This window comes from Myxine glutinosa, chromosome 11 (assembly GCF_964187855.1).
Source record: "Myxine glutinosa chromosome 11, kmMyxGlut1.1, whole genome shotgun sequence".
NCBI lineage: Eukaryota > Metazoa > Chordata > Myxini > Myxiniformes > Myxinidae > Myxine > Myxine glutinosa.
The window spans coordinates 118,617,169-118,629,202 of record NC_136271.1 but is presented as its reverse complement, the minus strand read 5'-3'; the positions used below and the strand labels follow the sequence as shown (position 1 = coordinate 118,629,202).

Here is a 12,034-nt window from a genome sequence, read left to right as displayed (position 1 = left end):
ATCTCATCACTGAATTCAACCACCAAGTATTTTTGAGGTCAGCGTCGGCCAAAAGGTCAACATGGGCCACATTTCTAAAATCCTCAATTTTCATCTGATTGACTTGAAAATTGATTGAACAGCATTTGTACATTGAGTCACTGAATAGGGAAACTAACTATTTTTTAGGTCAAAAGGTCAATGGTCAACTCAAGGTCAACCTTCCAAAATCATAATTTTTCATCTGAAAAATCGTCACTTTTCTTCCTGTTGATCCGAGCTTTGATCAAGATTGTCAATTTTAATCTTGATGAAATGGACATTTTGCTGTATCAATGGAATTATTTTTTCTCGTGCGTGGGGGGCGGATTTTGCAAGTATCGTGCTCCGCATGACGTCTTCTTGTTTGTTTGTCCGTGAGTGCGATGATTCGCGAACACTTTCAGCTGTCATCAAACTTTACCAGAGCTTCATCAAACTTTACCAGAGAATTCCAAAGGACGAAAGTGAGGCTGTCAATGCTTTTTGACTATATAGGTCAAAGGCCAAGGTTCTCTCTTGCCATCCTTTGAGCTAGGAAGCTGATATTTGGACACCACAGTGACCAAGTGATTTGGCTGTAAAGGGTATTTTTAATTTATTGATTAATTACTTAATCAATTACCTGATTAATAATTTAATTTTTTGATTACTTCATTTTCTAAAAGTTACAGATTCGGATGAAACAGTGGTGGTTTAGATATGCTATTAGCCAAATAATTAAGAAGTTAATTATTTTACAATTTATTTTAATTACACAATTAATCAATCAATTGTTGATTCTCTCGATTTTCGTCATACCTGTCAAGCTGTCAGATGGTTTGATCCTTGCTCTATTTCATCCTCGCTTTCCCCTTCCTCGTCTTGCTGTGTTTCAGCTTTTGTGCAGCTTGTTCACCCCCATCTATCCTATCCCCCTTCCCTTGATCTCACTGTCACTTCAACTCTGCTGTTGGTGTTTCCCCTTTTACATTTTGTTCCATTCCCTTCTGCTCTAGCTCTTTCTTCCATGAGCCTCGATCTGTATACAAAAAATAACTTCACATGAGCTATTCACAACTTTTATTTGAGAACTTGGCAAAGAAAATGTTCCCATCTATGGTCTTATGCTGCAACACCTTCAAACATTTCTATATTTTTGCAGTAGTCTTGCAGATGCTTCTTCCATTCATAGTAATGCTGCTCATTCAAGGCAAGGTTACGACATCACTATTCATGAATGGCAGTACTATTCATTATCACTGGATCTTTGTGGTACAGCTACAGAAGTCCAACCCAAACATTTATCAGCACAAGGCTCTGCAGATGGCTGCAGTGGACTCACTGGCGAATGGAGGTAGAAGGTGGTACGAGGCATGACAATACACTCTGTTCTGTATTCCAACTAAGAGCCAATCCTCACATTTTTCTTTACAACCCTTTTCAATCCTCCCTCAGTCCAAAGTGTTTGTTAATACTCATGTTTGCCTTTTCTGTTTTGACAGTGAAATTTTTCGTGAATTAGGTCCTAATATATAATCCCTTAATTTTTGACATATTGTTACAGACACGACTTTGATGTTAAGGTGGGCCGAGCGGAATGGCCGTCGTGTCCGCACAAATTACCCGATTATACTCGACGTTGACGAAGTCGCGTTACGCTGGCTCAATAAGAAAAAGAAGACACCCGGCTGAATTATAATGACAGACACCAATGTTTCGATTCTCAATTATATTCGTACGGAAAAGGTTAGATTACAGGGGCTAGAGGTATATTACAGGAAGACAGGCACTTAGACACACTTATATTAACCCCGGACAGACGACAGGTAAACGGGACAACGGCTGACTCACACGGGGATTGATGGCTAGGAAAGGCAGATAGCGATGGCTCAAGGTGCACTCTTGGCTCAAAGCAGGGTACAGTCCGGTCCAAAGATGCGGGGAGGTCACAGCGCTCGGAGGTAACGTTCTTTCACAGGCGGGTTCTCTTCCTCTCAGCGATCGCAGGCAACGTTCTTTCTCCAGCTGGGGGCGCATCTGACGTCACATCCGGCGCGGGGCCGCGTATATCCGGCGGGGAGTGACACGCCCTCGGCTCGTTAGCGCCGCCCCAGATGGAATCGGTCCGCCCTTCTGATTGGGTGCGGGGGGTTACCAGGCTCCGCCCTTGAGGAGGAGCTGACAGCCAGCCCCTCCGTGGTAACCCCGTGGAGCGCGTGGTCAATGGCGCTAATCGAGCCGATGTGAGGACGCATCCTCCCCCGCGCCGCTGCCATCTCCTCTGTTGTTGTTGTTGTAATTGTTGGGGAAGAAGATGGAAGGAGGTATGGGAAAGGTCCTAAACTCACTACTGATGCCATATAATCACATTCTGGTGCAACGAAGAGTCAGAATTAATGGAAACGAGTCCTTAACTGACATAGATTAAGAATAACTAGGAAGATGTCCGAAAGTGGTCTACGTGTGGTGCGGTGGACCTGGGCACGACATTTAATGGGGGAATAAGGGGAAGGTCGGCTCTACTGAGTGTTATTTACATGCAATGGGACTAGGGAATGGGGGATTGGGGAAAGTTGGGGAGTATTGGAGAAATAGGGGAATATTTACAAGCGGATATGGAGGCCAAATTCCATATTCGCAACATTGCACCCTTCTCTACCCTCGGGGCGTCCCGACCCGATAAATTTTTACCTACTTTAGTGTGGCACGCAATGTAGTTCCCTCTACTATTAACTCTACCCTGAGTGCGACAGTTTTACAGATATTCACAAATGAGTAAATATGTCCCCCTGCGACGTTGCACCCTTCTCCTCACAGAAACACACCCACAGGATAACCGAATCCGGAAAGAATTCTCAAACTACACACAGCCGGTAGGGAGCATTATTTACACGACTACGCTGCTATTTACACTACGATCCAGGACCTGTTTTTGGAGGAACACATGCAGATGTTATGCATAGAGAGAGCGCGCTTGCCAGCATCGATACACCAACCCACTAGTGCTCTGTGGCCGACGGCCTTTAATAACGTGCAGAGCACCCTTCCCGAGCATCAAAAGCACCACCCCACCACCAATCGGTGCAGTCACCATTGTTCATTGGAATAAAAATAAATTCGACAACCCCTAACCCTGCAGGTGTCTCTTGCTCTTCGTGTGGCCTTCAGTGGTGTTAATTAACAGTGGTTCACCTTTATGGCATAGGTGCCACGTTGACCCATAGGTCCATCCCCGGGTGGTGCTTGGCCGCAAACGAACTGCGGTCCATTGTGGGTGGCCACAAACATTGCGGTCCATATGGTGTATCGATCCCGGCAGCAAACAGCGAAAGTGCAGGCCCACAACTGCGCAGCCAGCACCTCTCTCTCCTCTCTCTCCACCCCAAAGCCAGATCCTCGGAGGTGGGAGACAAAAGAAGCAGACAAGTGAGTAAGGTGGTAAGGGCGCAAAAGTGCACGCAATGTAAGGTGATGCACACTGGGGGCACATGGGAACCAGGTGAGACAGGTACGTTCCTATCGTACGCCCCCCCCCCCCCACCAGGTAACCTACATGGCCCCTCCCTTACCCCTTACTGTATCCACACAACACAACACTACCCATAAACATCTACTTTACAAATCAACAAACATCCCTACTGTCTTCCCCGTTCCTCCCATAAACCAAATTCGTCTTCTCTCCCTCCTAACCAATCAAATTTGCCATTTTCAACTCAACATCATAATTTGCCATCTCCAACTCAACATCATAATTTGCCATTACCAATTCATCATCAGTCCCTCCTAGGGAGGGAGAGATGGAATCACCCCAATGTCTCATCCACGTCGTGATGCGTCTCACAATCCACACAGCAATTCCATTTCCTGCAACAAAACAAAGAAAACACAGGTGTGGAGTCATCATCATCACCACAGGTAAGTGGCTGCGTATGGTGCGACAGGTTCATCAATCCTAACTATCTCCTAAATGACTTTAACAACTTTACACTACCCGGGGTCTTTCTCCGGCCAAACCATTGGCCCTCTTACACTATGGGTTCTAAAAACCAATTCCCATTGGCCAAACTGCGGTGCTCTTCAATTTGGGGTCTCACTCCCCCGATTCATCTCCCGGTGCCCTCGTACAATTTCTGGGCTGCGACGTGTACCTCTCCCAGTGGGTCTACCCACCTGCACACCTCCACCACTGCAGTTGCCTCCGAGCTTACCTGCTCCTTACCCTAACCTAACTACCAGGGGAAGGCCCTCTGGCACTCTCCCCACTCGGTGCCCTCTCTGGCACTGGGCTACCCGGGTCCATCCTCCGGATCCTCGGGCCCCATCCACAACTCTACCGGCTCCCAGAGCCCACCTGCGGCCTCACCTGGCCGACATCCTCACAGTGGTGGAGTGCCCAACCAACTACACACACTAACAGGCTACACGCCCAGCCATTTCCACAACACTAATGCACCCATCCACAACACCATTCTGCCACCGCACCACAAATGCCAATATCCAACCACAATTTACCTGTACCCTCTACCTAACACTTACACTACCCGCCCCGGGTACTCGTGAAAGGGGTCCACTCTTCCCCCATCCACACCTTCGCACCATGCACACCACTCCGTACCACTTACTCCAACTCTCTCCACACACCTGTACTTGCACACCTGTGCTCTCACACCTGGTGCCACCTGCACCCTTCTCTCCCCAAGCGCATTCGCGCTGATCCACACACTCACTACTCATACACTGCTCCACACACCTGTCCAGTTGCACACCTGTGCAATCACACCTGTTCAATTCTCACAAACACGGCATCATCTCATCTAACTACTCCCTTCTGAAACTTGCGCTTCCCAGTCGTCCCTTTAAACTATTGCGCTCCCTCGTCATTATCATCCATACTAATCTACCTGCGTCCCCACTACAGGTATCAGTCACTAACTAATCTTAACGTCACCTAAGGTCATCTTCTCTAGATCCCTACACACAATATCCTAACCCACCCGGGCTAGTTTTCACTGCCATACACCCCATAAGCTATTGCTCCTTTGCCCCCATATGGGAAGGATGGTGGTTTTGCCATCCCACCACATCGGGGGTCTCTCACTACCAATTTCGCTCGTCCAAATCCAACAATTCAAAAATTTTCCAATCACTGCCCATCATCTGCCAATCACTACTGCCAATCCTTTGCCAATCATCAAATTTTGTTTTTCTCTAATTTTGGGTCCAAAACACTAACCTCATCACCCAGTTTACTCACTAATACCTCTCGGTGCGCCAATCCCTGTCCAAAGCCCGGCTTCGTAAAGCCAAGCAATGGATGCTGGTTGTTTTGTGCCAGCGGCTGGATACATCCCGCATTCGGTGCAGGGAAGGAGGTTTACCCGGGCCGAGATACCACGCACCATCTCGGCACGGAGCCATCCCATGGCTCGATCTCGGCCTGCCGGAATGCCTCACCAAAACGTGGTCGCCATAACGACCCTTCCTATCGGGCTGCCCGCTCCGCCTAGTGGAGCACGGACGCGGCCGTTCAAAGCGAGGCCCAGCACGCACCGAGGGCCCGATTCGGCTAAAAGTCGACCTAACCTCTAACCCGTTTAATGTCGATGCTTCACCTGCATGCTTACACCCCGAAGCCCGTTCCTTGCTCACACATCCCGCCGTGCCCATGCTCCTCGTACCTTTCCTTACACACCCAGGTACACCCATTCCACTCACAGCCTTGGTCACACACCTGACCACCGAACACTTTGGCACACATTCGTTGCTCGCACACCTCACCAATACACCGCTTCGCACCCCCTCCTCGGTCACCTCCTCTGTGACAATCACAGGTGTGCCCTCATTCGCACACCCAACCACGTGCCTCACCACCAACTCCAGCGTGCATTCCCACTCTCGCTCTACCATTCCAGGTGTGCATCCTTCCATCCCAGGTGTACATCCTCGCTCACCTGTCACAACTAACTCACGCTCCATGTCACTCTCACTACTTTCACCTCCATTCCTGACAGCGCACTCACCCTTACTCTTGACAGCGCACTCTTTCCCCATGCACCTGTCCGTCACACACCTTTCTCGCGCACACTCTCCCATCACACCCTCTGTAACACTCACCACAGGTGGACACTCTTCCTTACTTCTGACAGCGCACTCTTTCCTCATGCACCTGTCCGTCACACACCTTTCTCGCGCACACTCTCCCGTCACACCCTCTGTAACACTCACCACACCGCGCTTCCATGTGCCCCCTCGCACACGCGCTACGACCGACTCACTCTCGCCAGCACCCTCACTACTCCTTGGCACGCACTTTTTCCTCACACACCCCAGAGTCGGACTTTCTCGCACACCTCCTCTTTCGCACACCAGACCTGTCGCACACTTCACCAACGGCCTCTCACGAACACCCGGGTCTATCTCGACCCCCAAGCTTCTTAAATCCCCTGGCGCATCATACGCACGACCATATTGGTCACCACTTACACCGGGTCCTCTTCCTCTTCGCTTCTCCTCCATCACCTGCGAATCCCTCATCCGGTTAATGAGCACATCATCCCGATCCGAACACAGACTTTGGACCAATTCTTTTACTTCCTCCTTTATCTCTTTCTTATCCTTTCTCCGTCGCTTCTTAATTTCGCTCACCCCTTCTTCCACTTCTTCTAATTTCTGCTTCACCTCTTTTATTCCCCGGTACGTCTCCTCAAGCTCATCCTCTAAGGCTACCTTGACCGTTTCCATGTGCGTCCTCACCTGCCGGTCCTTCGTCTCCATTACCTCTATCACCTCGTCCAACCTCGTTGTCAGTCCCTCACGTACCATCTGACATTCCCTCTTTGTCGCTATCAAGTCGTTTTTTATGTCGTTTTGTGTCGCTTTCAACCCTCCTAATACCGCAGTGTTCCTTTGAACCTGCTCCTTTACTTCTTTTTGTCCCTCCGTCAGCTGTTCCACCTCCTGTGTCAGGACCTCTATGCCCCCTTGTAACTTTACAGTCCCCTTTCTCACCTCCTTCTCCATGTGCTCCTTACAGTGCCTCACCTCCTCGCGCACTCCTCCGACCTCCTCACTCACTCCTCTTCTGATCTCTTCTCCCATCACTTGCATCTCCTGCCCAGATGCCACCCTCATCTGCTCCATTTCCTCCCTGTGAGCATCCAGTTTGGCTTCTACCCCCATTCTGACCCCCTCTATCTGCTGCCCCATTTGGTTAACTTCCCTTTCCGCTTGGTCCCTCATGTCCCTCAATTTGCCTTCCATGGTGTTTTCTAACCCCTCTAACCCTTTTTGCATCCCTTCCATTTGATTCTCTTGAGCGGCCATTCTGTTTTCTACCCCCGTTAACCCCTCCTGTATTTCCCCTAATCTATCGTCTAATTTCCCAAATTTCATGTCTAATCCCTTAAAATTATTGTCTAATCCCTTAAAATTATTGTCTAATCCCTTAAAATTATTGTCTAATCCCTCACTGGTACCCCTCGCTTCGTCCCTCATTACCCCTATTTTGCCCTCCAATCGCTCACCCTGAGCATCCATCCGGTTCCCCATTACCCCCATTTGGTCCTCCAATCGCTCACCCTGAGCATCCATCCGGTTCCCCATTACCCCCATTTGGTCCTCCAATCGCTCACCCTGAGCATCCATCCGGTTCCCCAATTGGTTACTCTGCAGTTTGAGGGACGCCTGCATTTGCGCCATAAATTGCTCCATGAGGACCTGCATCTGGGCCATCCCTCCCACTTGTGCAGCGGGTGCGGCCGCCGTAGCTATGTGCGAGGCGCCATTTCGCGCGTCTGCTACCCCCGCTGTTTCGCTCTCCTCACGTGTCTCACTTTGGTCCTGGACCGACCCTGCTTCACTCTCCCCTACCGGACCCCAGCCGTCTTGATCCGCCATAGCGCGACTTTCAAAATTCGAGTTTCGTAACACAAATCCAAATTTTGCTGTTATAATTTCGTCGAGCGCAGTAACCGCGGGACCGCGCTCCGGATCGATTTTGTCGAGCGCAGTACGCGCTCCGAATCGATTTTCCCTCCCAAAATTTGGGCCTAACTAATTTAGTCCCGGGTCCGAATCTCACTCCTCGACACCAATTGTTACAGACACGACTTTGATGTTAAGGTGGGCCGAGCGGAATGGCCGTCGTGTCCGCACAAATTACCCGATTATACTCGACGTTGACGAAGTCGCGTTACGCTGGCTCAATAAGAAAAAGAAGACACCCGGCTGAATTATAATGACAGACACCAATGTTTCGATTCTCAATTATATTCGTACGGAAAAGGTTAGATTACAGGGGCTAGAGGTATATTACAGGAAGACAGGCACTTAGACACACTTATATTAACCCCGGACAGACGACAGGTAAACGGGACAATGGCTGACTCACACGGGGATTGATGGCTAGGAAAGGCAGATAGCGATGGCTCAAGGTGCACTCTTGGCTCAAAGCAGGGTACAGTCCGGTCCAAAGATGCGGGGAGGTCACAGCGCTCGGAGGTAACGTTCTTTCACAGGCGGGTTCTCTTCCTCTCAGCGATCGCAGGCAACGTTCTTTCTCCAGCTGGGGGCGAATCTGACGTCACATCCGGCGCGGGGCCGCGTATATCCGGCGGGGAGTGACACGCCCTCGGCTCGTTAGCGCCGCCCCAGATGGAATCGGTCCGCCCTTCTGATTGGGTGCGGGGGGTTACCAGGCTCCGCCCTTGAGGAGGAGCTGTCAGCCAGCCCCTCCGTGGTAACCCCGTGGAGCGCGTGGTCAATGGCGCTAATCGAGCCGGTGTGAGGACGCATCCTCCCCCGCGCCGCCGCCATCTCCTCTGTTGTTGTTGTAATTGTTGGGGAAGAAGATGGAAGGAGGTATGGGAAAGGTCCTAAACTCACTACTGATGCCATATAATCACATTCTGGTGCAACGAAGAGTCAGAATTAATGGAAACGAGTCCTTAACTGACATAGATTAAGAATAACTAGGAAGATGTCCGAAAGTGGTCTACGTGTGGTGCGGTGGACCTGGGCACGACATTTAATGGGGGAATAAGGGGAAGGTCGGCTCTACTGAGTGTTATTTACATGCAATGGGACTAGGGAATGGGGGATTGGGGAAAGTTGGGGAGTATTGGAGAAATAGGGGAATATTTACAAGCGGATATGGAGGCCAAATTCCATATTCGCAACAATATTATAAATGTTAAACATTTCTTATAATTTGCAATATATTTTATACTTTTTTAAAACTTTCGATCGTTTTAGATTTTTTTTGTTTTAAATTTGATGGCAGAATACCTTGGGGGACGATGAACTCAACTCCAATTTCTCTATCCAAGGGATAAATTCCTAATATGAATCAACCTGCAAACTTCTCATCATGGTGCTTTGCACACAGGGTATTGCATTAGAAAATGCACCCCCCCTTTAGGAAAAGATGTTACACCTGTCCCTTTTTTCAACTCTCACTTGTGGACATGAGAGGTCCAATGCTAATTTAAACAACTAGGGCATGCCCGTACTATATATATATCTAAAATTATATCCCCCCCCCCTCTATTTACATGAAATGGTTTGGTTCATGAAATGTTTTGGTCCATTCGCAACGCCAAAGCGAACGGCGAACGCTTTACATGAAATGGTTTGGTCCATGAAATGTTTTGGTCCATTCGCCACGCCAAAGCGAACGGCGAACGGCTTGCGAGTACAGTGACAATCCCCCCCCCCTCTATTTACATGAAATGGTTTTAATTAGTTTTAAAACATAGTTTAACGCCAACATAGCGGCAACATAGTTTGCCAACGTGAAATAAATGAATACGCTCTCAAATGTGCCGTCCGAGGCAGAGTGTGTTCGCCACGTTCGGCACACGCGATAGCTCGCTGCTCTCTGATTGGTTGAATCGTTTTTTGGACATAGCTCGGTAAGTAATTGTCCGATTAATATGAAACCTTGAAAAGGCACATCCTCGGGTCCCCAGCAATATACCTGGCAAGTTTAAAGTATATCGGACCCGTGGTTGTCGAGAAACAGCGGTCGCAGACAAACAAACAAACAAACAAACATACACACAGAGATTAGTGGAATTATAGATAGACTAGGGCATGCCCGTACTATATATAAGCTAGGACGTGCCCGTACGTGGGTGCCCGTTCCTTGCCAAAAAAAAAAAAAATTTGTGTAGGGGTGTGTGTGTGTGTAAACATCCTAGGGCGTGCCCGTACGTGGGTGCAAAAAAACATGCGTGCAAACAACAACAACAAAAAAAAACTTTGAAACCACGTGGCAGTAACGACCACAGAACCCCCCCCCTCTATTTACATGAATGGTTTGGTCCATTCGCAACGACCACAGAACCCCCCCCCTCTATTTACATGCAATGGTTTGGTCCAAAGCGAACGGCTTGCAGTGTTTGGTAAAGAAATCGCCATAGCTCGGTAACTACTTCTCCGATTAATATGAAACCTTGAAAAGGCACATCCTCGGGTCCCCAGCAATATACCTGGCAAGTTTAAAGTATATCGGACCGGTAGTTGTCGAGAAACAGCGGTCACAGACAAACATACACACATACACACATACACACAGAGATTAATGGAATTATAGATAGATAAGGAAAAGATATAAAATGTCATTGCCCCGTGGTTTTAGTAATTTTGCTGTACGGCGTTAAAGACCGTCAGTCAGCTATCTTTGGTTGGATTACCAAACAAAATCCTCTACATATGTATACTCTCATGTATTGTCTTTGTAAGTTTGAACAAAATCATGTCGAGATGATGCGAAAAAGTTGGGGACACGTTTAAGTAACAAAATGGCCGCCAGTCGGCCATCTTGCATCTGATCTTGAAACAAAATGACGTGAATATGTAATCAATCATTCATTTTCTGTGTGCCAAGTTTGAACAAGATCGGTAAATGCATGTCCGAGAAATGGTTGAGGACGTGGTCAATATTGGGGTTTTTTTACAACTAAGATGGCCGCCAGTAGGCCATCTTTTATCAGATCGAGAAACGAAATAATGTGCGTATGTAAGCCATCATGTGTTGCCTTTTTGCCACGTATGAACAAAATCGGTCCATACATCTCTGAGATATGGTTGCGGACGCACGCACACATGGACGGACGGACAGACGAGACCCATGCCACAAAGCCCTCATTCGGACTAAGTCTAATGGGGGCTAAAACGAGTGACCCATGTGTCTTAGTATGCAGGCCAAATTCCAATTTCATTCCTCCAGATTACTATTTGGGAAGGCAATGGCAACCACCGTTGTATATTTTATGCCAAGACTGTTTTCACACTGTTTTCACCCTATACTTGGACTGATGGTCTGTGTGATAACTTTTCAATAACATTAATCTTTTTCATCATTCAGTTTGGCTTGAGTCACAACACTGGCCCAATAATATCTTCACGAGTAAAGTGAGTTTTAACAAACTATTTAGAAAAGTAACCAAGTTAGTTTGCTGGCATAAGAAAAAGTAAGAGTGGAGTGAAAAGGGTTCCACGAAAAGATACTCACAATAGTCCGAGACATGCCATGATTTCAATATAAAAGGACATATCTATACTATAAGAGAGCAGTTTTTGTGTGTCTGTTTGTTTGTTGAAATTTTTTATTGGAAACGGCCAAACGGATCGTCATCAAACTTTCAGAGGTTCATCAGTGAGTGCCGGGGAGTGTTTTAGGCAAAAACAGTTTGAATTTTTTTGTTTGAATTTTTGATATTAATTTTTTTTTTAAATCGCTCTGTAGTGTTTGTAGCTGTGAAAGGTAATATTAAATGATCCCCGACCCCATTCCTTAGTGGGTGTAGGGAGGTGTTTTTAGCCCCCACCCATATTTATTCATTTTTTTTCAAAATGCCAACGGGATTAGTACAGCACCGGGTTGTAAAACCAGGTACCCCACCTAGTAATTAATAAGGACGCAATCTATGAATTATTCTTATTTATGTGTACGCCTCGTTATGTACCTGATCTCAGCTTAGCTATAAACTATCATCCTGGTGTTTCGCAGGCAGGATGACTCATCAATGTG

General features: G+C 47.7%; 1 protein-coding gene across 1 annotated transcript; it reads right to left on the bottom strand.

Annotated features, from left to right (window-relative positions):
* Positions 1–1,468: 1,468 nt before the first annotated feature.
* Positions 1,469–11,075, bottom strand: LOC144894210 (uncharacterized). The gene is made up of 4 exons (XM_078786311.1): positions 10,959–11,075; positions 6,326–6,957; positions 5,591–6,166; positions 1,469–1,490 (listed from the first exon to the last, which is right to left on the bottom strand). The coding sequence occupies exons 1-4, from the start codon at positions 11,073–11,075 to the stop codon at positions 1,469–1,471; spliced, it is 1,347 nt and encodes a 448-aa protein (XP_078642437.1).
* Between the last annotated feature and the right edge of the window lie 959 nt (positions 11,076–12,034).